Source organism: Hipposideros armiger, unplaced genomic scaffold (assembly GCF_001890085.2).
Source record: "Hipposideros armiger isolate ML-2016 unplaced genomic scaffold, ASM189008v1 scaffold_40, whole genome shotgun sequence".
NCBI classification, from domain to species: domain Eukaryota; kingdom Metazoa; phylum Chordata; class Mammalia; order Chiroptera; family Hipposideridae; genus Hipposideros; species Hipposideros armiger.
Window position 1 is genome coordinate 5165300 of NW_017731390.1, and position 24633 is coordinate 5189932.

The 24633-nt window shown below is 38.2% G+C and overlaps 1 protein-coding gene across 3 annotated transcripts; it reads right to left on the bottom strand.

The window, feature by feature from the left end:
* Window positions 1–475: 475 nt before the first annotated feature.
* SMARCE1 (SWI/SNF related BAF chromatin remodeling complex subunit E1) lies at window positions 476–23498 on the bottom strand. Of its 3 annotated transcripts, XM_019638773.1 has the most exons (11): window positions 23413–23498; window positions 21371–21422; window positions 21153–21196; window positions 18035–18139; window positions 13017–13097; window positions 11953–12084; window positions 11510–11681; window positions 5511–5683; window positions 4879–4980; window positions 3974–4184; window positions 476–1734 (listed from the first exon to the last, which is right to left on the bottom strand). In XM_019638773.1, exons 2-11 carry the CDS (start codon window positions 21375–21377, stop codon window positions 1526–1528), a joined length of 1236 nt encoding a protein of 411 aa, XP_019494318.1. In that variant the 5' UTR covers window positions 21378–21422; window positions 23413–23498; the 3' UTR covers window positions 476–1525. The 3 variants fall into 3 exon arrangements, with proteins under 3 accessions (XP_019494318.1, XP_019494319.1, XP_019494320.1); XM_019638774.1 differs by lacking the exon at window positions 21153–21196; XM_019638775.1 differs by lacking the exons at window positions 18035–18139; window positions 21153–21196.
* Between the last annotated feature and the right edge of the window lie 1135 nt (window positions 23499–24633).

Sequence of the window (24633 nt, forward strand, 5' to 3'; positions counted from 1 at the left end):
GATTTCATGTATTATTTAGAAAAACAGGTACTGAGGGTTGTTTCCACCCAAGTTTCCTTTCCTCTTCTCAAAAGATTGACTGTAGAGCGGTCATACATGGTCAGGATGTGCCGTGTGCTCAGCAGTGAATTCACTATACATTAAATCTTGCCCATATAGAGAAGTTATCTGTATGCAAACAGAGGGCTTTCATATATAGAACCTGGATATTTTCACTACTTTTGGAGTCAAAGACTCACCTCGCTATGTGACTTGACTATGACATAAGGAAACTAATTTTCGCAAGTTGTCTTGTAGAAATGAACTTACTAGTACAGCAGTTTACACAGGTGGGTGAGACAGGGCCCTGAGTATGCAAATTTGTAATGGCTGAATGGCCACTTCATACTGTTGTTGTATTACAGTAACAAAATTATCTGCTTGTTTTGCATACAAATATTTAGTGCATTAAAAACACTGAGACTTTTTTTTTCACTTTTTTATTACATTTGGACCTTAAGAAACATATACCATCAGATATACCACTATTCAGTAAAAATCTATTCTAGTTTTTGGGAAGCATACGTGTCACAAATTATCTCGCTTCTAGTCTCTAAGACTTTACTAAGAGTTTATCAAAAAGGTAGGCTCTGACCTATGGGATCCTGAGCCTTGAGGTTTTGAATGTCTTGATTACTGTAAAACAATTTCAAGTGGATGAACTTAATTTCTCAGCTGTTTTTCTTCTAGAATGAGCTAATCATTTTGAAGGTATATACGCCATTGCAACAATATTCAATTCCTTGAGCTTTGTGATTTATTGTCTTTGGAAACTTGATAAAAAATAATTTTTCTTTCTGTACAATAAGGATGAATTTACCAGGACATACCCAATATTAATTACAACAAAAAGTAGTATAGTGTGTATGTGCCATGTTCACTTTAATGACTACTTTGTAAGCCAGTCACTACTCTAACTATGGAGACTATTTCTGGATCAATACGATCCAAGTGTAGTTGCAGGTACACTCAACACCTTAACACACTCTTGGCATCTGATATTGATTACAATGAAAAAAGGGTCAGTGAAGAAACATATACTCACATATGATTACATATTCAAGAAGCTACTCTTTGTGGAAGTACACAGGAAAGGGAACTTTCAGGGAGCTGTTGGTGGGGACTGGGAAGATTTAAAGCTATGGCTTTGGTAAGCACCCCAGTGAGCTGTAGGAAGGCATTTGTAAGAGTGTCTTTTGCAGCATCAAAGGATAATTCTCTACAAGAGGTGGGCATTTTCTCAATTTAAATTCTGAGGCTTTCAACAGTTGAAGACTAGAAACAAGATCTAAAGGAAAGAACCATCTTCACAACCACTTAAGGTGACTATGCCATTCAGCTCATGATGCTAAATGGCTCAAAAGCCTTTGGTGGTGTGATATGGACAAGAAAAAGATTAATACACAAACCACAAAACACCATTAAAACTCAAAAACATTTTTTTTCATTTAAAAAAGTATTTAGAACACATAAAACAAGGCAACATTTATTCTTTTTTCTCGTCTTCTGGTATGGGATCTGTTGGTGGCTCCTCCACGGTTGCACTGTTGCTCTCCGAGCCAGTGTTACTGTCACTGGTCCCTTCCTCTGCCATACTGTCCACCCCTTCCTGCCCACTCTCCTTGTCCTCAGGAGTCGATGTGCCTTCTTCTCCATTCTGCTGGCTCTCTGTCGTTTCTTCCAGATGTGTCTCCTCTGTAATCACACGTGTAACTGTTAGTTCCCAGACAAAAATTTACTCTTCTAATTATGCTGACGTTCTAGAGCTGCACTGTCCAACACTGCTGCCACTAGCCACGTGTGGCTAGTAAGCACCTAAAGTGAGCTAGTATGACAAAGAAACTTTTAGTATGTTTGAGACAATTTGGGGTTTAAAAAAATCTAATTTTTAACTGTAAATTTATGAAATCTAAATACAGATCAAGTATTTATGATGAAAATTTAGTTTCCACATTTAGATGTGATGTAAGTAAAAATACAAATTGGATTTTGAAGACCTAGTATGAAAAAGGAATGTAAAGAATTAATACTTTAAAAAATGATGATTACGTGTTGAAATGATATTGTTTAGGATATACTGGATTAATTAAATGTACAGTAATAACCTGGGTTTGCAAGCATAATTCGATCCGGAAACAAACTACTCATATTGCAAGACATCGCTTGTTTACCATGTTAAAATGTATTAGAAATGTTTGCGCATCTTGCAGGACACTCACAAACCTCGTTATTCGCAATCCAAGGCTTTATCGTATTAAAATTAATTTTTTTGCTTTATTTTAAAATCAGTGTCTTGGTAGAAAATTTGTAATTACACTGACGTAACATTTATTTCTATTGGATAATGCTGCTGTGGAGAGCTTTGGATTTAATAAGTGAGAAAGCAGCTGTGGAAATGATATAAGGTTGATATATTAGGTGCTTTGTTGAAAGTCATGCTGGGCTGTTTTCTGTAAGAAATCAAGAGCATGAGGTTTTTGCTCGAATAGTTTCAAACAATTTTCTTCAGGGTTTTTTTTTTTCTTAAGCTAGAAGGATAAGGCTGAGTAAAGACCTATAGCTCTGCTCTACTCATAGATGAAAAACAGAGGCAAAGGACAGAATGTCCTGTTTAGTTGCAAAATGAGCAAAGAACCATATTCTAGTTCTCTAGCACTTGCTTTAATCACAAAATATGCTCATGCTTCAAATTTTGTTAAGATAAAAAAACATGTTCACACAGAACAGAAAAAGGCTCAGATAATGAAACTTAGAATTTAACTATGGGAAATGTTAATCTGCTGAATTAAATTTTGTAGAACTATCTGGTAACGGTATCTGTATTGCATTAAATGTTTTCCAGCTGTCAAATCAGAAGTTGTCAGCTGAGTAAGAAGCATGACCACTGTCTCTCCCACTTCTTGCAACGAAGGTCCAAGAGGCCTGTGGCTGTTTCCCATAATACTTTAGCTTAGTCCTATTTACATAGTGCACTGGGCAGGGACAAAATTGTGCCAGAAGTTTAGGTGATCTCAAAATTTGAAGTAATCATTGATTTAATCAGCATTTTATGTAAGTTTTCATATTATTATTACTATTTGCTTTGAGAAATGCTTTTCATCAGGAAAATGAGTACACCTAGAAATAAGAATTTTTCCAGGATGGGGTCACCAAACTTTTCTGTAAAGGCTACTTGCAGATAGGAAATATTTTAGGTTTTGTGGGCCAGGCAGTCTCTGTTGCAATCACTCAACTATACTGTTGTGGCCCCAAAGCAGCCACAGACAGTATGTAAACAAATGGGTATGGCTCTGTTCCAATAAAACTTTATTTACAAAAACAGGTGGCAGACAGGATTGGCCTGCAGATTTTACTTGGCCAATCCTGTCCTAGGACACTCAAGATAATTGATCTTAAAAGCAATGTCTGCATCTTATTTAAACAACTTTTAGCAACAAAGATTAGTGCCGATACCATGTCAAATCCAAACTGAATGATTGTATACACATTTTCTTATTTGTCCATTGAAACTCACTCTGAGAGGCAGGTTCTAGAGTACTGACAATGAGGGAACTGAGATTAAATAACGTATCCACAATGCCAGCAAGTGGTGAAGCAGTGTTAACACCTAGCTCTGACTCCAGGGCCAGTATCCTTACCCATTGTGTCATTATACTTTATGTTCCCAAGCCAGAAAATGACATGACTCAACCTGGGCAAATAACAAGACCTCAAATAGCAAGACTAAAGATAACACACCACTGCTGTTTTGTACATTTGAAGTGATTCTACTATAAGAGATTAAGATTTGGAAAGAAATGGGTGGGTCATATAGAGAATAACTCAACAGACAAGATTAACGGAGTGATTTCCGGAAAGTATTTTGACAGAAATCAAAATGAAAGACAGCGGTAAAAACCCTTGACATTTCCTTCGGTGTCAGCGGAGAGGTTACCTGTCTCCACCGGAATGCTCTCATCCTCCTTCTTTTCTTCGGTCTTGTTAGCGGCTTGCTCTTCCTCAGGAACAATACTGCTCTGACTGCGTTCGGCTTGTTCTGCTGCCTCTTTTTCCCTTTCCTCCTGCCTTTTGCGAGCCTGTTCCTCTGCCTGTGCAATTTCAGCTGCAATTTTTTCCATATCCACTTCTACTTTCAAACCGCACAACTAGTGGTCAGACGAAAAAAAACAAACCAACCAAAAAAACAAAAAAACCTCTCTTAGTGATGTTCTTTACAATCTCTGAACCAGAGAAATTACTTCAAAAGTGGGTTTTCTTGACTATGACCTACACGCATATACACATACACATACACACATACATGGGAGAAAAAAATATGGTTCTAGGTCTTCTCCGAGACTCTTGTGTCTACAGGAAAAGAAAGTAGCTCTAGCAGCCATGTAACATCAACTATTATAAAACAGTTGGTAAAGCAATGCTGAAAGTACTGGATTATATACAAAGCTTTCATTTGATGATCTATTTCAGACTACCAAGCACTAGATTTACCTGTTTTAATACAAAGTGCAAACTGTGAACTACATCTAAGGAAGACATTTGATGAATAAATCTCAATAAAATGAAAATAATTCATGACTGCATTAGTTTAAATTAGGACATCAGAAGGTTCTAGAGTCTATAGGCCTAGTGCATGTGTGCATATTATATCTTTCAAACCTATTACATTTTGCCAGAAAATGGGAATGACTTTATAAAGTAAAGATCTACCGGTTATGGCAAAGTTACCTCTGTTTCAAAGTGAGCAATATTCAACAAAAGCATATTTTGGAAAAAAGAATGTGGAAAAAAAAAAGTAACAGACACAGTGATAAAAGTATAGTTAACACATTAAATTGATACCCTTTTAAGTTCATTGTTAAAGGAATCTGTGCTTTCCAGGAATTTCCTCTTCTTTTCCTGGTGTCGCTCCTCTATTTGCAGCAGCTCAGCTTCTAGTTTTCGCTGTAAGACATTTGATCAGGCTTTATCATTACTGAATTATTTACTCTAAAGCAAGTGTCAAACATGGAGAACATGTCTCATTTTTCAATAGTCCACACTTTCTTATACTGTAACAAATGTTTTTAATGTTTAATTGAAATCATTTATTACATAATGTGTCTAGCTAAGATTTTGGAAAAAGTAAGATTCAGCATAGAGGAATCACTGTGATTAATAAGTATATGATGTTAAATAATACTGTTTCAGGCCTGAGCAATTTCTTTGGAATTAAATATTGAGTAAAGCAGTCAAGGTTGATAGGATGTCTCAAGATTCTAATGGATATACTTTCCATTACAAGGCTCTATGTTACAGTTTTAATGACAAATTTATGAAATCTCTGGGAAAGGTCAAGCCTCTTCCCTGAATCAGAAACAAGTTAGATTGAACACAAAAATATTTAACTGGCACATAGATGCATTATATAGAATCAGGTCACCTGGGATCTCTGGCATAGGCCCATTTTATTGTAACAAATGTTGTCCCTTTACCTGATGAACCATTAAGGACTGGACCTGTCGTTTGAGGACCTGCATTCTAGCTGTTGTGACAACTGACCGAACGTCTGGCACCACACTCTCACTAAGGATTTCACTGATGAGGCGGTGGTTTCTCTGGAAACGGGCGGTGGCTGTATGCTTCATTGAAAAGCCATCATCATAATCTGGAATTAACAAGATGTTCTGGAAGTTAGGTCACCAATAACCATAAACAGGAGAGTTTAACAATGTTAACATTTAATTAACAAGGAGCCATGGCTGTCACTGGTCTATCAGGCATTATGGGAACACTGGGGCTGTCACTTGATAAAAACCATACAGGACATACTGTGTTCATTGGCCAAAGTATTGGTTTTTCTCACAAAATCTTTAAGACGTGATATGTGTTTGAGAAGGATTTGGCTGAAACAGAAATGAGATATCACCATGTGTCTTTGGCCTGGAAATCAACATGAAGGCTGCATATAATACCAGAACTGAAATTCTGCCAAATGTTTCACTCTCTTGGTAGTAATTTAAGGCATGTGCAACTGAAGATGACATATGAAGTGGGTGGTGTATTTATCACAGCACTTTAATATTCAAGTAGTGAAAATACCCACTGCAGAGAAAACATTATCTCTAGCAATATTCAGTTTCCCAGACCAGCATATATGTTTTATTAGATTAAAAGACCATTAAAGCCCTAACGTAATTTTACAGGAAAAAACCAAATTTTACTTTTGATTTTTATCAATTAACACACGTATACAGTTGTCAGTGTGTAAAGGTATTACGTTGTTTATAGCCACTCAAATTCATATACATAGAGTATGGATCTGGTTTATATGCATATTTTTAATAGCTATGCAATAGTGTTTCCTTAATCTCAACCTTTGCTCTCTCACCTCCAGTTTTTGACGTATCTGCTAACAACCTGTACTGTTTACTTAATACAGTAATACCTTGGTTTGCGAGCATAATTCGCTCTGGAAACAAACTACTCGTATTGCAAGACATGGCTCCTTTCCCACGTTAAAATGTTTTAGAAATGCTTGCTCATCTTGTGGAGCACTCGCAAACCAAGTTACTCGCAATCCAAGGTTTTACTGTATTTTTATTTAAATGAGCCCACTAAAAAAAGAAAAATAAAAAAGAGCTTAAGAAGTACACATTAAAAGGAAAGTTCCTCTCTGAATCACCACATCATCTTAGTGTCCCATCAGAGGTGCAGCGACCGCTATAGGAAACGGCTACAGAGGCCCGAATTGAGCTGTTATGTCAGTTGAGCACCTCCCTTACCATCTGGTTCTTAAGTATTAGTTCCTAAAACTATGATCAGAAACAGCACCACTATAAACTGTTGTGCAAATTACTTTTTGTTTCCTTTTGAGTAATTTATTACATAAACTTCTAAAATTAAAATTACTGGAATAAAAGATACCATTTAAAAAAATTCTGACCTTGTTACTTTTTAAAGAGGTTTTCACAGTCACACTAACGATTATATATGGTACATTTGTGGTACTTCCATCTAAGCTATCTTTTTTTGCTTTCTTTCATTTATGTGGCCCCAATGTTCACCAACAGTAGGGAAAATTAAAGTCTTAGCAATTTGTGCTTGTCTTTCTTTATACTTCAGTTGTCTGATTTTTGGGGGGCTATGAGGATGGTGGGTTTTTATTTCTAGTTAATTTCTAATTCACCAGTTATTTACTTTATCTCATGAATATTCTCTCTAAAATGTCATTTTAAAGTCTTCAGTGTCTTGTGTGGATAACTTGCGTATGTCTTGTAGGTGTTTGAATAGTCTTCTTTGTTAAAGAAGTTAGCAGCTGTCATAGTCAGGGACATGCTGCCTTTCTCTTGGTTTTATGCACATTTTCACCTCCCAAGTCTTGCTTTCTACTCAGTTCTGAGGAATCAAGTCCCAGGTCTAAAGTCACTCTTGTCCTAGCATCTTAATTATTACCTGTCTTTTCTTACTAGCAGCTTTAAAATCCTACCTTCAACTTAAAAAAAAGTAACGGACAGATGTTTGAAAAATAGAGAAAAGGAACATTTTTTGAAGATTGTTCCTGAGTGAAGTGTTTCTCAACGTTCATGCTCTTATCCTTCATCTAATGAAAACTATTTTCTACTTATGGCTTCTATGTTGCTGGCCTTTGTTTCCTCCTATACTGAGCCCCATCGTTCCAATTATTTGTAGACTGGTCTTCTATTCTTTAGTTCTGTATGTTCTTCTTGCATTAATCATCCAGTCTGAGCAATTAAGGTCTGAGTATGCTACTGTGTCTTTAGCTCGGCTGATTCTGCTTAACACTTGGTATTGTTTCTATTCCATAGCTATTCACTATACTTATTATATCCTGTTCTGATAATTATTTATGAGTATCCCAGTGTATCCTTTTAAAATATCATTTTTGTTTTTCTCTCCTTTTAAGTATTATCAGTTTATTCACACCTTTAGGTGGTATTATTGCTTCTTCTCTCAATGGTTATCTTCTTTAAAGTTCTTACAAGCTTCCTCTTTGTTACTGCTACTTTACAATGGGATCTTAAATTATTTGGATGTTTTTTCTTTTGCTTGTTGCTAAAGCTTCCAACCTTTTCCATATCATAGCAGCACACACAGAAAATATTTGTATAGTATGCTTGATATATGAATGAGTATGTTCACCACTGGAGGTGGCTAGCTCTGGGGCTCCTTGCAACTTCAGATCCTGCCTGGCTGCACAGGACCAGGGGTATAATCTGCACATCTGCAAACTATTTAGGAAGTGCCAATGAGGAAGCTCTGCTGTGTGTGTGTATAAAATTTGTATGTGTGCACCCTCATGAGAGTTATGGTGAACTACATTTATAAATTCTAGTTGGATTTCTCAATTAACTGGAAAAAAATTCATAATGCTTCTTCCCACTCATCAACTTTCTCTCTTAAGAGCCTTTAGTACAGAATTTAGGGAATCAATAGAAAACAGGAAATAACTAGAAAGCATTTAGCTTTGAAAAAGCAGTTGAGGCAAAATTCTGATTATGACTCAAAAACCATTCATGCTTTTCAAGTACAAAGATTTTGATAAACATTAAAGAGTTTTTGCTATTTTCTGCACTAAAAAGGATATTTCTTTTTCTGGTGGGAAATTCACACACAAATGTTACTGAAAATAACCAAAATATTGAAATGGCACTAAATTTATGTTTTGTTTTGCATTTAGGACAGAAGTAGAAACTTAAACTTAAGGAATTGCTCATATTTCTTCTTTTCCTGAGGTAGAAGACAACAGATACCTTCTGGAACACTTTTCAACCCCAACACTTTATGGTGCATTTCTTAAAAAAACCCCAAATCTACCAAAATTCTATAAAATATTTTTAAAATGCTAAACTTTCTCCTAGCATTTTCTTGACACCTCCCTATTTTTCAGGTATTTGGGATACATTTAGGCCATTTTCCATTTTGAAGTAATTTTTTTTGCAGTAATTTTTGTTTGAGTCCTGTTTTTTTTTTTGTGGTTTAGATTTCTTTTCCCTTCCCTTTTCTATATTTTGCCCGTCAGGGCTGCGGATACCTGGTTTTATTTTTTTAATTTGCCCATTGGGGCCGCAGATACCTGCTTAGATTTTTTTTCATTCGCTCATCGGGGCTTTTAATACATGGAAAAGTGGTTGTTTTCTGTGGTTTCTTGTACTATTGAGAATGTCTACAAATTTTTGCTGCTAATCGTTTGGTGTTGTGTGAGTGAACCTACGGCTTTGGCTGGGAGATGACTTTGCAGTTAGGCTAATGGGTTAGGCATGCAGGAGAGGAGAGATGGCGGCCACTTTAGGTTTGCCACATGCCTCTGCCTACGGTTGGTTGTGCTTAGCATACAATAGGGAAGCAGTATAGCTAACTGGACATAGGGAGTTATATGCATAGTATGAGTAAATATTTTGAACGAGCTAATTGGGGACTGGTTAGGATCTTTGTATGAATTGTGGTATCCTAAGTTAGAGGATCGCGATTGTTCTCTGACATTCCCTGGGGCTAACTGAAAATAACAGGGATCCGACTTAGAGGCACAAAACGATGACTAACTTTGCGGAATTGCGCACCATGGCTGCCTGCGTGCTTTGTTAAGTGTCCAAAATGGCGGACCGAGTTTTCTCGCAGTGTTCAAATGGCGGGAAGGCCACACCATGGTGGTATTGTTCTAGTGCGCACCTTGGCGGTGGACATATTTTGGTACATGGTATAAGATGGCGGCTCAAGTACCTGCCCGCAGTGTAAAATATGGCGGGACTTTGGCTTTGCTGCAGGGACAATATGGCAGTTTGTCATGTGAACGTCCTGGCTGGTGCCCAGCACTTTCTGGGAGGGCTTTGCTCCAGGTGTTTGCTGCATTGTTAAAGATGGCTGGCGTTTCCGTGTTTGCCGAAGTGGGATGGTCAGTGTTGGATTGTCGTATGACCCACCCAATCAGACAGGGTGGCTAGATTTGTGCACAGCCAATCAGTGGAGGGTGGAATTTGACCGAGTTAGCATGGCGCCTCACTCGTCTTGATTCTGCCAATCAGAAGAAAGAAGCAGAGGGACCACATTCATGTCTCCTCCCAGTGGGTGGTACCCATTGTCATTCCAAGATCATTTGGCCATTCCATCTCCCTCCCGTCTTACTTGCTCCCTCCCCTCCAGCATTGCCTCGTGCAGCGCTGGGTGTTTGGTAGTGTGAGCTGAACCTCACACCATTCCTGTGCTTTGGTGCCCTGGCCTAAGGCAGTCATTTCCCAGTTGACCTCTGCTCTTCCCTGTTGGCCAAAGGCATGCTCCATGCGTGCCAAGTGTGAAAATGGAGGTGAGATGTGACAAGGACCAAAACGGATCGCACATGATCGTTGGCCAATGTGGCAGAAGAGGAACCCCTGCCTTACTCAAGAGGAACACCTACCCCGTGGCTAATGCTGGGGTTTGACTGATTTCTATTTATTTCTTGGAAATCAGTCATAAATAGTAGTTTATGTGGTTTGCTAGAGTTGGACTTGAGCCTTAAACGACTATTATGCAAATGTATTTAAGGGCTTTGTTTATTTGTAGACTCCATTATCAATTAGTTTTCATTTTTGGGTTCCTTAAAATTTTCAATTTCAGGGCTGGCCGAGTGGCGCTTGGTTAAGAACTGGGTTGGGGTGCTAGCTCCGAGCAGCAGGGCCCTGGTTCGGATCCCACATGAGGGCCAGTGACATTGCTTTCTACAGCTAAGATGGTGAACAACAGCTCAACCTGGAGCTGGGCTGCTGTGAGTCGCTGGCGACGGCGTAGGCTGTAGCGAGCTGCCATAAGCTACCATATGTGGCCCGGCAGCTAGCGTGAGCTGCCAAGAGCTGTCGTGAGCGGCCGTTCAGAGGCCAGGTGACTGATCTGCCTCACCTGGGAAGAGCGCAATGATAATACCAACATGAGCCAGTGAAGCGACGTCCTCCACAACTAGACTGAAGAACAAAAGGACAGCAACTTGTCTGTTCCCCTCCCCAAGTTCCCCAATAAAATCTTTAAAAAAAAAATTTTTTTTTCAATTTCATTTTTATAAATTGCTTAAATTTTTTTTTTGGTTTAAGATAGCCACAGTCAATAATTGGCATTAAAATGTTTTTTACTGATTTTATTACTTTTAACTTGACTTAAGAAACTACCCTTTGGGTTTTGAAAGTCTTATAGCACATAATTAAAAATTTAACTTTATGATGAAATGTAAAAATAAATACAGTAAGACCTTGGATTGCGAGTAACTTGGTTTGCGAGTGTTCCGCAAGACGAGCAAACATTTCTAATATATTTTAACATGGTAAACAAGTGATGTCTTGCAATACGAGTAGTTTGTTTCCAGAACGATTTATGCTTGCAAACCAAGGTATTACTGTATTTGATGGTCCATTCAAAAAAAAAAAAAAAAGAGATTGCTCATATCTTAATTCTCAGAGAAGCATAAACCAAATCCCATTTCTTTTTCTTTCTTTTTTTTTTTTTTTACCATCTGGATCTTCAGCAGGCTGAATGCTCATGTAAGGTTCTCCTTTCTCCATGCGAGACTGTCTCTGTCGACTTTCTTCCTCTAAAGCGGCTTCTGCACGACTTTTTGCATTTATGTAAGCAAGGTATGCGGGGGAATTATGGTAGGCCTTCATAGATTCATTGTACTCTATCTGAAATTCAAAGGTTTTTCAGTTTTATAATTAACATTTTGCAGGTTATAATGAATACCTGTCATCTCATTTGAATATCAAAAGATATAATTATCTCCTTTTTATAGATGAGGAATCTGAAGCCTAGAGAAAATTAAGTGACTTGACCCACGCAGATAAGGCCTCAGTGCAGCCTCAGCTGTCTGATTAGATTTTAAGCTCCTTTTATAAATAATAAGAAAATCTTTATGTCTTTTACACTGTATCCATCCCACTGCAGTCCCCATTCTACCTTTTCTGCTTCGTATTCGTTTAAATATTCTTGTTTTTCTTCATCAGTGAGATCTCGCCACATGCCACCAATAATCTTGCCAATCTCCCACAACTTTAGGTCAGGGTTAGAAGCCTTTACTTGGTCCCAGACCTTAAAGAGGAAACAGTTGAAATTTTAGTATTGATGCCTAAAAAATACAGATCTTTAAAAATACTTTTTAATATGGAAATTTTAAAACATAAACAAAAGCAGAGGGAGTAGTATCAAATCTCTATGCTCTCATTAGCCAGCTGCAACAGTTATCAACAGTCAGCCAATTGCATTTCATCTATTCTCTGCTGAATGACTTTAAAGCAAATCTCAGACATCTCCAGTCATTGTGGACACTTAAGATGAGCTAACTCAATAACAGTCTATTGTCTCTCTAGAAGTTTACAAAAATTTAGAAGGAAAGTGGTTAATCTGCACAATACAACATATCATCAAATATAAATATAATTATGACCAAAAATTAAAACATTTCTAAATAGTGGTGGAAATAGCTAACTGCTCTTGTCTTTAAAAAAGATACAGGCTATATTTATTTTAAGAGTAATGTAGGTTCATCACACACACACACACACACACACACACAAAAAGGGAAAAATTCAAGGTAGTATAAAGAGAACAAAAATGACCATAAGCTTACTACTTAGTGATAACCATAGTCTTCTAGGCTTTCTGTTCTTCAAACTAACATGTAGTTGTTATTACTTTTATAAAAATAAGACACTAATGCATATAGTCTTATATTCCTTTTTTCACTTAGCATCTTTCTCATGTCATTAAATATTCTCCAAAGACTACATAGCATTTGGCTACATAACATCACCTTAAGGGTTTTAATAGTTTGTTTAATCACGTTCTTCTTGTTGGATTTTAGTCCTGGAATTTTAAAATCAGAACTAATGTTGTAAAAGACTGCAGTTCTTTAGCCTTTTCTCTGACTGCACAGAAAAGCTGGCTAAGCCAATCTGAAAACTGATGGAAAGCAAAGAAGCAAAGAAAGCAGTCCTCATTCTTTCTGGCTACTGGGCACCTACCTTTCTGCTGTACCTCATGTAGGGCATCAGCGGCTTATCTGGTGGCTTTGGGGGTTTTGGAATCGTAATACCAGAGGATGCCTACAAAAGAGTTAAATACATTCATTATTCAATTGCAAGAAGTTCAACAGCAAGAATGAAAAGAGAGTGCCTTAAAAAATTCTAAAGCGCCTTTCTTCTACTCGTCCATGGATACAAGATTCTTACATTTTCTCCACTGAAAATAGCTATCACTGCAAATTCAGAAATGTTCATATCAAAAGAAAATAAAGAAAATGACTTTAAGCACATAATTTAAAAATATTTTACATAGCAGTTTATTGCTATTGCTTTGACAACCTGGCTGCAAGAACAAATAAATTATTACATAATAATGCATACATTGAAAATATATGGTTATGTTATCACATGTCCCACATTTAGGACATTACCTGGCACCTTTTATTTTACTGAATTTATCATAACGCATACAGTCAACACTTGATTATCTGCACCAGAATCTAAACTCCTTCGTCACTTACCACACACTGTCTACAGGGGTCTTTGTATCCATTTGTACTATTTAGGAATGTACCCCCACACAAACAACATCACCAGCACAAAAACTACTTCCTAGGTTTAGAAACAGGTAACAAAAAACCTTTCCTCCTTTATCATGACTAGAGGTTTTATTTTTCTTAAGGTTCTCTGTCCATATGTAGTGGTTTTCTATAAAGTGGAACTGAGAAGTGTGAACTGAAAACACGCCTTTTCTGGTCCTTAGTCCTAATAACAGGAGTGAACAAGTTCATCAGGAACAGAGAAATGGCAGACACAGGGCCTGGTTAAGTTAGTTTTGAGGCCTTATGGTACATCAAAAAACTCCATTCAATTATAAAATTTTGGTTTTGTGGGGAATACATAGAAAGGAAAAGGAAACCAGAGAAAAGGAGGAGGTGGGGGGACTGAAAAATATTTTTTATAAAGGCCAAGAAAAAAGTGGGTTAGAGGGGGCAAAAAGGAAAAGAAAGAGATCACTTGTTTTTAAGGGCTAATACCAAGGCAAGAGATACCAGATAGCTTCTAGTGGGCACCCCACATAGCTCCAATCCAAGAATGCCTATTTCTGAGCTTAGTCTCATCTTAACATATGACTGCATTTACTCAGGAACCCAGAAGAAAATGGCTGAATTACTTTTTTTCTCCCCCAATTTCTGGGAGACGCCTGATTTTGATTCTTCTTGCCAGGCAGGGGGAAGAAGTGCTGGCTTCACTCTAATTATCAAGACAGGGATTGGCAAATCCTTATAAGAAAACTTAGGTGACACGGTTTTGTTGCTGCTGTGATAAAACCCCAGGGAAACTCCTTGGTTCTGGCCTGCGACCCCAATCACAACATAACCTTAGTTTTCATCCAAGGGCTCAGAGATTTAGCATTTTTGCACTCCATTCCATTGCTTTCAAACAATGCTTCCTCTTCCTATGACGGGGGCCTCCCTCGATCCCTATCTACTTGTCAGTAACTGCTTCTTCATACACACAATTATTAGAAAGCATTTTACCTCTGAAACAGTGTTTCCTCTATTCCCACTCCTCCCATACATTCTGACCACACTTCATGCTGGTGCCCATACAGACAGACTCCATTTTCAGGCAGCAGTGGGGAATGGAGGGAGGTGAGCAATGGGGGATAGAAACTGTCAACAGTGGTGGTACGAACAGTAAAAGATCTGTCTCAGGGTCTGTAGGAGTTCGTTCAAGCGGTGAGGGTGGGGGATTCCTACAAGGCTAACCTTGTGTCATGAATTCAGAGCAAGACACACTAAAGTCTGATTCTTCATACATGAAGTTATTAGAAAGCATTTCCATCTCATATCCAACACAAAGCTTCAGAATATCATGAAGTGGGTTACAAATAGAATGGAAATTGTGCCAATAATTGAAGTTGGCAGACCACTGTTAACAAAGAGGCAAAGAATTCTAAAATGTCTATGCCTGAATATGTTGAATTTAAACACTTAAAAGACAAATTATAGTAATAGTTGCTCTTTGATATTTTTCAACGAACTGCGTTTTATAACATTAATGGATTTGCTTATTTCTCCTCCTTTCTCCCAAAGAAAGGAACCGAAATCACCTACATATTCAGCTTATATTTTCATTACATTTGACCAGTCAATTTACAAATACAAAGAAAACAAAACCTAAACAATAACAACGAAGTGAAATTCTAGCTGATTTTCAGGATACTAAAGATCTGTATCATCAAACACCCCTAATTTATTTACCATCTTGGACAGACATCTTTCTACAATGTCTTAAACATTTCTCTACTTTAAAAACAAAACAAAAACAGTTTGCACTCAACACACTTACAACCACTGCTTTGCTGTAATCCTTTAGTTTGAAGTATGAAAAACTATTGGCCCCTTTATAAAATGGCCCAGTGGTTATGCTTTTGGAGGACACATTTCCTTTTTTAGCTATTTCTTTCCTTGCTGTTACCAGGAAACCTACCTCTGGTAGCAATTGTCCCTTTTTCCAGTTTTCTGTTTCTAACTGGCAATAAGTTGGGGGAAAACAAGTAAATATGCTTGTTAAAACTGTGCTTACATAAGGTCCTAGGATTCGCCTATGAATACGTCCATGATTTTGTGAAATTTATTTTGGCTATTCAAGAGGTTTTTGTTTGTTTCTTCCCTAATTCTCAGCTCTTTCTCTGTTAGAATCTCACTTAAGGGTTTTCTTCTGGGATGGAATTTCCACTAAAGTATAGAAATAAGCTGTTTTTAATATTTTGTCTCAGTCTGTTTTCACACTTGCACTGAAGAGAATGTTAATTATCATCTAAATGAAGAATTGATTAGGAATGATTTTCATCTCATAGCTCTCAGAAGCACTCCAAAAGGTTTCAACATGCTGTATAAAGTATCTGAAAACTATAGGAAAACCGGATATTCTGTAGAACCTTTAGGAAGCTACTTCATAGGGCTTCACAAAATCATTCCTTTAAATCACCGAGTTAAGGCAATTTGTAGGCAATATTACCAAATAAGAGGAGCCCCCCCCCCAAGTAACACATAATTGGGGTCATCTTAAAACAAAACACTTTCATACTGGTGAAAATCAGATCCACTGAGTCCTAACGTGGCTTAAATTAGATATATAAAAAAGGTCGTGTAAAACTTGAAAGAATGACTGAATGACCTAAGACAGAGGTCACTAAAAGTTGAAGGGGCTGGGATTAGCACAGGCTAAAAGTCTCCATAGTGTCTAGGCCTTTTGGGTTATTAAGTCTAAACAGCAGTTTGATTATATTTCAGTCTGGTATTGAGAGGACAACAGTACAAAGAAAACAACCACAAAGAACCAAAACACTGTATTTTCCATGCCCAACAACCCTCTTATCCTAATCTACCCTGAAGCTAGTGCCCACTCCAAATGCTGGGTTCCAACATCTCCATGAAGGAATGAGGAGAAACAGTAACTGACCCAGGCCCCAAGACAGAGTGGAGTGCACTTGGCACTTCCCTTTTTGAGAATTCCCACAGATACATCCAAGTTAACACAAAATGCTTACACAAACCAAAATACAAATGACTCTAATATTACCACCATTTCTATTCCATTAACATAGATAATCAAGAGCTGACTGTATAGAGCTATTAAAATGTAATCATTCTTATTTACTGCTCGTAATTTTCTGCATTAGCATGAATGATCCAGAATTGATTCTGCTCCTTGTTTAAATTAAAATGTTCTTTATCATTTGATAACCTTGCCACCCATTACACTCATGAAACAACACATTTAGGGCCAGGGAAAAACACGTACCAATGCACATAAAAATTGTATGCATTGTGAAATGCATACACACACACACTTTGCCAGAATTCTTTTCAGATACTATGAAATATGCATGGCACATAAAATTTGATATGCTTATGAAGTACAAATTATGCAGAAACAATGAAAAATTTAGACAAACAAAACCTATCAAGCTAAGCAATACGCTTACCAAGATAGACATACAGTTTGATAGTTACAAGCTTTCTGCTCTAGCTTGACTACAGGGTGAGAGGGCTTTCTTGAAATCACATTAATTGAATTATTTATGAATACAGCAAACAAAACCAGGTATTGAAAAGTTTATAGCCATTCTGGGTTGCATAAATTCTCACCAATACCACATTCCAATGTATGCTGGTATTTGGCTTTTGGATTTATTTATTTATAATAAATCATTTTTACAGTTATTTGTTTCTCTGGTACCTAAACTTCTTTGGATGAAGTTTAAGATGATTTTAAAATAAAAAGTCCGAAGTACATCACCCAATTTTGATTATCTTAGGTTGATCATTTATTTATTTATCTTAGGCTGACCAGTTAAATAAAATAGCTTCAGTTTCAGAAATCATATCCCTTATCCTAAGTATTATAAACGCACTTCTGGTTGCAGATATCTAATCTGGTACTTCAAATGAATTTCATTCAACTTTCATTCTGCAGTTCTTTGAAGTGACACAAAATTCTTTTTCTCTGTTTCACTGGAGAGAAACGAATCTCAGTTGGAAGGTCAACTATTAAATCCAAAAGACAAATAATTACGTGTAGCAGTTCAAACTGGTAGGCCAGCCAAAAAAAAAGCCAGGTCTGTAAGCCCAGCCTTTCCTAAAAAACTGAGTTTTTGAGCCTAATGCCAATTACTTTAAATGAAAGATAACGCTTCATCTCAAAAAGGGTTATTTTAACCATAAGAAATTCCAGGTTTGTCTACACATAGTATACGCATTGAGTGCCCAAGGTTTTATCTCTACCAACCACCAAACAGAATGAATTCTTCTATATACATATCCAGATCTCACTTTTTTTTTTTTTTCAGTGTAAGATAGTACAACGAACATTTAAGCTAGTCAAAAAGCCAGATAAAAAAATTTGTTTTTAATGGCTGTGCTGGTGATTCAAAAGGACCTAACTCTGAAGGCATTTCTGGTCAATTCCAGTTGTTTGCCGGATGCTGTAATAGTTGATTCTCCTACCGTGACCCGGCTGTTGGTGCCCGGGTTCCCTCCCAGCCTGTAGTTGTTGTAGGCGAGATGACTGTATGGATTGTATCCCACAAACCCTGGTGTGCTGGGCATTTGCTGATGGAAACAAATGAGACAAAAACACGAATGAGAAATGAGCTCAAACGAGGAAAACACAGAAATGAAAAATGATCTGCATATGGCATGCAAAAGCAACCTGAATTTAAACAAGCAATGAAGTGTTGTATTTGTTCTTTTTCTTTCATTGAGAAACCGGTCTGCAAGTGTTTTTTTGTTTTTTGTTTTGTCTTTGTAGGGGCCAGTGGTGTTTGTGTGAGTGTGAACGTGTGTGCTTGTTTTTTGGGATAAGCAATACAGTGATTATGTCTCAAATATTCAGGATTACTTTATGGTCAACAGTATGATATAACAACTTATCAATAAATGTCTGAGATAGGAAAGCTTGAAATGTGATAAACTAGAACTCTGAAAACACTCTACATGCAAAACAAAACATGATTTGTTTGACAGTTATATGGATGCCGCCAATGTATTTATCTACTAAAAACGAAAAGAAATGAATTGCTTTCAAAGACAGTTTTAAATAATTTTATATAATGTGAAAAATGAGAAGAGACTCAAATCAGGAAACCAGAAGTTGTCAATAGAAAATAACATATGTGGGATTCAATGGATGTCACATACATGATTTCAAAACAAAGACTTGTAAGAAATGCATGGATTTCATTCTAGGATATTGTCTGTTTTTAACCCAGTCATTCTTTTATAGGCTTTCTCGTCCATCTCTTCTTTGATCCATCTTCCATAGGTCAATCATGAACAATTTCTGTATTTAGTTTTAATGTGAACTGCTTTTCTAGTTGACCAACTCGAACTCTCATCTAATTTCCTGAGAGCTCTAAGCCCTTTCAAAACACAAGTACTCATTGTAGCAATGGAATTCTTGGCTTTTGTGAATTATGTGTTGATGTGGTCACAAATGGGCTCTTATATAGGAGTGCCCTTGTGGTTAATACTATGACATCCAATGTTTATGAGAATCAAGGTCTAATGCATAAAAACAATGTAGCAAAGAGAGGCCACAAGTAGGGTATTTTACCTAATGAAATTCAATCAAAACAAGTGACAGTAATTTCATTTTAACATGCAATTAACAGTATCAGGTGTTTTTTTTTTTTTTTAGCTGAGCCATCCTGAACAATATCAGTCTTGAATCGTATAATGTAAAATACTCTTAACACATCTCAGCTAAGCTGTAGCTGTTATAAAATAAACACAATCTTCTAAAACATGCCGCTGCACATAGCCTTAAGTGTCCGAAAGATACTCAAGCAGATGTTACATTTGATACTCTTTAAAAGAGAACTGATCAATTTCTAGTTTATATAGTTATAGAAGACGCAAATTAAACTTATTTAAGTAGGCAAAACACAGATAAAGTATCAAAGGCACAAAAGAAGTGTATATTACTTGAAGTGGTACATTTGGGTGGTGGAGGTGGTGGTGATGGTGGATTTGATGGTGGTGGTGGTGGTAGAAGTAATGGAAAAAAAAAAAAAAGGAAGGAGGATAACACATTTAATATCCAATCTGCTGGATGTTCTAATTCCTAGTCTTCTGTAATTTATGTGTCAGTGTGAAATTATAATGGTATAGAAATATGACTAAAGGCAAAAAAAACCAAACACCTTTCTACATTTGAAAGTCATAAGGGGACACTTGGTTTTTGAGCTATTTTTATTATCTCAAAAAAATCCAAGTGTTTCTTCAAGATACTATATACACTGAGGCAATATTTACGGCAAAATGACACCTTCAAAGGTTGCATAAACAATGAGAATCACTGTTCAACATTATGAGGCAATAATGTAAGAAAATTAAGTAGGGGAGCTAAAAAAACAAAGAAACTAAAACATTACAGTTATGCCATTTCCAATAATGAAGTACATGGTTAGCTCCCTGAGGTCAGGAATCTCAATTGTTCAACTCCACCTGTATAGCCAATAGCAGAGTGCCAAGGAGATGGTCATAAGAAATGTTTTTTGATTTACAAAAACAAAGCAAACACAGGACATTAAAATCTACTGGAAGTAACTTTAATGACTGTACGTTATATAAATTGAACTGAGTACATGTGATACAGTATCTCTTTGTAAAAGAATCTTACTAAAGAAAAACAACTTGTTGAGAAACATAACTAAAACATTTATCTAAGGGTTAGTAATTAAGAATAGTTATCTAGTGGAGAAAACAAAATTACACAAGGACCTAATTAGTAAACTAGCTTGAAATTCAGGGGATGGGGGTATGGAAGGAGGGTTAACAACTGTTAAAAGAACTGCTTTTGTAGGATATGGTCAATGTTAAGTGTTTTTTTTTTTGTTTGTTTGTTTGTTTTTAAATAAAAAACAAGGAATCCATTTCAACAAGGCCTAAAGAGTTACTGTTAAGTTTGTTTTGCAGTTTGGACAATTAAATTTGACATGCTGACCAAGCTGAGACAGAGCCTGCCAGGTGAAAACAAGTTCACAACTATTATTTAGACACTTTGAAATATCAATTCCCAAACCAATAAAATATTATTTATGGAGTGGGAAAAAATTCAATAGCAGGATCTGACCCACAGATAATAAAATCCTTACTTGACCAGCTTGAAAATAAAGATTTATAGTGAGTGTTATTATAGAACTAGAAGCTTTATTGTTTGATTTAAGATGAAAATTATATATAGACAAGGAGAGAAAAATATAACCAGTTAAAGGTTAGGTTTGAAAATAATAAATGCCAGAATGAGCATTCATTCAATATCAACTTTAAAGGCTTTTAATAGAGATTAACAAGAAAGAAGTGTTAAACTTGTTACTTATTTCCTATTAAAAAAAAGAATTGAGCATAGGAGGTTGGCATTTCAGTAGTCTGTTTCTTTAATGTTGGGGCTGGTTCAAGGTAAGATGCAAAGAGTTATTTTATTTAGAAGGAAGTGCTGTTTTTTTAGCTGAATTTTTCATCCTGTTGCTGTGATGATTGAGTGACTGTTCCTGGAAGACATCTGGGTTTTTGTATCAAGGCCAGACTTGGCTATTACATTAACAAGAAAATTAAAACTTACTGTTGCAGGAGCTGGGGTGGGAGGTGGGGCATAAGATGGTCTTTCTGTTTGAAAGAAAATAAATAACTTCTTGTAAACAACTGAGATATAATACTATGCAACAAAACTACCAATGGTCCTGTTTTGAAGAAAAAAATGAGAGTATTTTGGAATTCCCATTTGCTAGGGCATTAGTCTCTTATTAATATAGATTGATAAATATAAAAAATGAAACTTACTTGACATTTTGGAAGATTAAGTTCTCAGTTCCTTAAGAATGAATCTGAGACACTAAAATAAATAAAAGGAAAAAAAAGAAAAAAAAAGAGAATCAAAACTCAGCAAGCATAAGAGAATGTTTTCCTGAAGGATAGGGTAATTTAATTGGTATTTCTTAGTAAAATTACATTATCTTCTAGTAACCAAGCCTTTTGCATATTTTACTAGTTCTTTAGGTCATTTGGATGATCAGAATTAAACTACCAAAACAAATTACTGAAGGGATATTAAAATAGTAGACATGTACTTTCAAGTTTTTTCTTATGCTACTGAGCCACCTCTTGTATGGAAAACATTTTGTGGATGTCATGTACACATTAATCAGACTGATAAAAATATAATGACAATAGAATGTGATGTATTATCAGGGCCCACCCCAACAAGGCCTATCAGATACCGACAGCTCCCTGATCAGCAGCTTCTCGCCCTTCCTTTTAGGATAACAACTTCTATTAAAATGGAGCAGCATTTTATTCCTGCAGGCAGTGCAGAAGGTAATGGTAATGCTAATGGATTTCACATTTTCTTATAGTGGTAAATAGCTTTATAATTGTGGGGAATACATTTTGAGAACCTGCCTGACAAACTCTTATTAACCCTTCACATCCGATTTCAAAATATATGTCCTCAATAGAGCTTTCTTGATTAATTACCTGGGCAGAATTGTTTCCTAGTCCGTACTCCTGCCCAATTTATATAAATCTATGATACTGTTTATTATATCATATAATACTTGTTAACATGGCTAGATTGTGTGCTGCCTGGGAACAGGGACCATGTAATGATTATTGTAGTCCCAGGACTTAGCTCAATTCTTAATAAATGTTATCCTAGTATTACCATACACATGTGAGCTTGTTCCTGCTGTCAATATACATCCCACACAGGTGCGAACAGAGACAAACATTCATTTTTAGGAAAAAAGGCAAATAACTTCCGTAACTGTTAGAGTACTTTCATCCAACATTATGTGAAACAAACACGATTTTGCTTCTATTTTGCATTTTAAGGGAATTCCCTGGAGCATAAAAAATAAAAGAGGCCTGATGTGGAAAAAAATACTGTAGTTTAGTTTCTCGGTGGCCTAACCTGGGTGTCTTCCTCTTTCCCTAAGGAACAGGCAGAAACTCGGGTGCAGATTTCCTTCCGGCTCATTCAGGGGGCTGTCAACATCCAGCAGGCCTTGCTGTAGGGAGCCCTGACAGTAACCTCCACGAGCTCCCTGGTCCATCACTCCTTGTTAATTCTTTAAAATTACTGCTCTCCTTTGCTATACCATAAATTCTAAGAGCAGGCTTGTACATTTCTGTCCACCGTTGGATCCATCCCCAGTGGCTGGCATAAGATACACGAGGTTAAATGTTTCTTGAATACCTTATACGGGACAGGCTAATTACTTACACTATCTCGTTTAATAGTCCCAACTACCCACAAGATATGTACTGCTATTCCCGTTTTACAGGTGAAAAAAGGGAGTCGCCGCGAGTTTAAGTGACTTCTCTAAAACACACACAGCCAGGAAGCGCCAGGGTTGGGTTTCAAACCCAGGCCAAACTGTCCCGAAGCTTTCGCTCTTCACTCTTAAGCCACTGAGTCCTCGGCTCGCTGCCTGAACCAAGGGGAAACCACTTTCTTGGGGGGTAAGGACCACGGGCTTGGCTCGTCCCAAGGGCTTCCCGAGGTCCTTTCCTTTATTTAGGTTTGTTGTGGAGAATGCACGTTACCTGCAACTCCACTAAAGCGGGGTATACATTGCTGCTTTGACCAATTTCGCGGGGTTAGTGGAAGGGGCAAATCTTGCTGCCGAGGAGGCAACCCAGATGGGGCTCCCCTCCCAACCCTCGCTCCGCTAGGCCTCAGGGAGGCCGCAACCGGCCCCCAGCTCTGGCCCCGCGGCCAAGCCTGAACCTCAGCAACCCCCGGGGACTCGGAGTCCAGCCAAGCCGGAACACCATGACTTGCCACCCTCCAGACCCAGTTGAGCCCAATCGGAAACACTCACCCGCGGGCAGAAAAAGCGCCCGCAGCTCCGGCCTCGCTTCCCTTTGTCCCGCGCAGGCCCCGCCCCTCGCGTGCTGAGCTTCCGCACTCGCACTTTCAACACTCTTCTTAATTTCTTTCCAGGCCCCCCGCGACTCTCTTTAGAAAAATAAACCTTCTAGTGAGGACGTGGTGATGCTTCGTATAGTCAGAGATTTTTTTCAGGCCCCATACGTTCCTCAAAACCCCGAATTTGGGTACTTTCCCAGCCGGGCGCCGATTCGTCACGGCGGAGAGGGAGGAGGGGGCCCGACAGCGGGAGAGGCCGGGGTTCCGCGGCCTGGGGGAGCCGCCGCGGCAGCGGGCGACGCGGCGGGAGGTGTGAGGTTGTGCCGAGGGAGGTGGGAGCTATGGCCTCGGCTCCGCGCGCGGGGCGGGAAGACCGCGGCAGTCGCCCGGGAGTGAGGCCCCGGAACCCCTGAGTCCGCGCAGGCCGCGCCCGCTTCCACGTTTTGTTTGTTTTTCCTGCCTTTTTCTTTCCTCTTCCTCTATGAGCGAGAACGTAGGCCTGAGCAAGCCGAGGATGGCGGCGCGGAGCACTCGGTTCGCGGAATTTCCGTCCCGGCGGGCGCCTCGGAGGGCTTCCTACCTTAACGGCCGGGCATTAGCCTCGACGAAAAGCAACACTGGCTTTTCAAGCGCCAGTCTGGCTGGTGCAATTGCCACAGGTTTCCAGGCCCAGCGATGTTGATCCTCTTGCCCCAGCTCGGGTGCCCTTGGAACGCTGGAGGTGCCACCAGTCTGTGCCCAACGCTGTCTTGGCTCGTTCTGTTCCCTTCGCCAGGAAACACTGTCCCCCACTTTTAGCTTAAACTCATCTGTCCAGTCTAGCTCATGTATCTCGTTGTGATGCCCTTCTGTCCCCTACCTCCCCCATAATCCTTCCTCTCAACTACCCTGGTTCTCCGACAACTTGATTGTATGTAGTTGGTACCTGATCCGCTGTATCGGAGTGCGTTTGTCGTCTCCAGTGCGTTCTGACGGCCTTGAAAACAAAGGTACAGTCATCTGCATTGGTCATCTTGATATCACCAGTGCTTACCAAGGGCTTGACCCATTGTCAGACACACAATAAATGTGTATTGAGGCAGCCCTCTGGTCTAGTCCAGGGCTCTTTCCACGAGATCATTAGTACGTTGGTTTACCAATTAGTAGCCCCTTGGTTGGATGTATGAACACCTGG

Bases quoted from the DNA above. Each gene is read 5' to 3' on its own strand.
- SMARCE1 (XM_019638773.1), bottom strand. The intron at 12,085-13,016 runs GTAGGTGCCCAG...TTCCTCTTTAAG, and splicing joins ACATGAGGTACAGCAGAAAG to GTCTGGGACCAAGTAAAGGC. The intron at 5,684-11,509 runs GTAAAAAAAAAA...TGTTAATTCCAG, and splicing joins GCCTGCTGAAGATCCAGATG to ATTATGATGATGGCTTTTCA.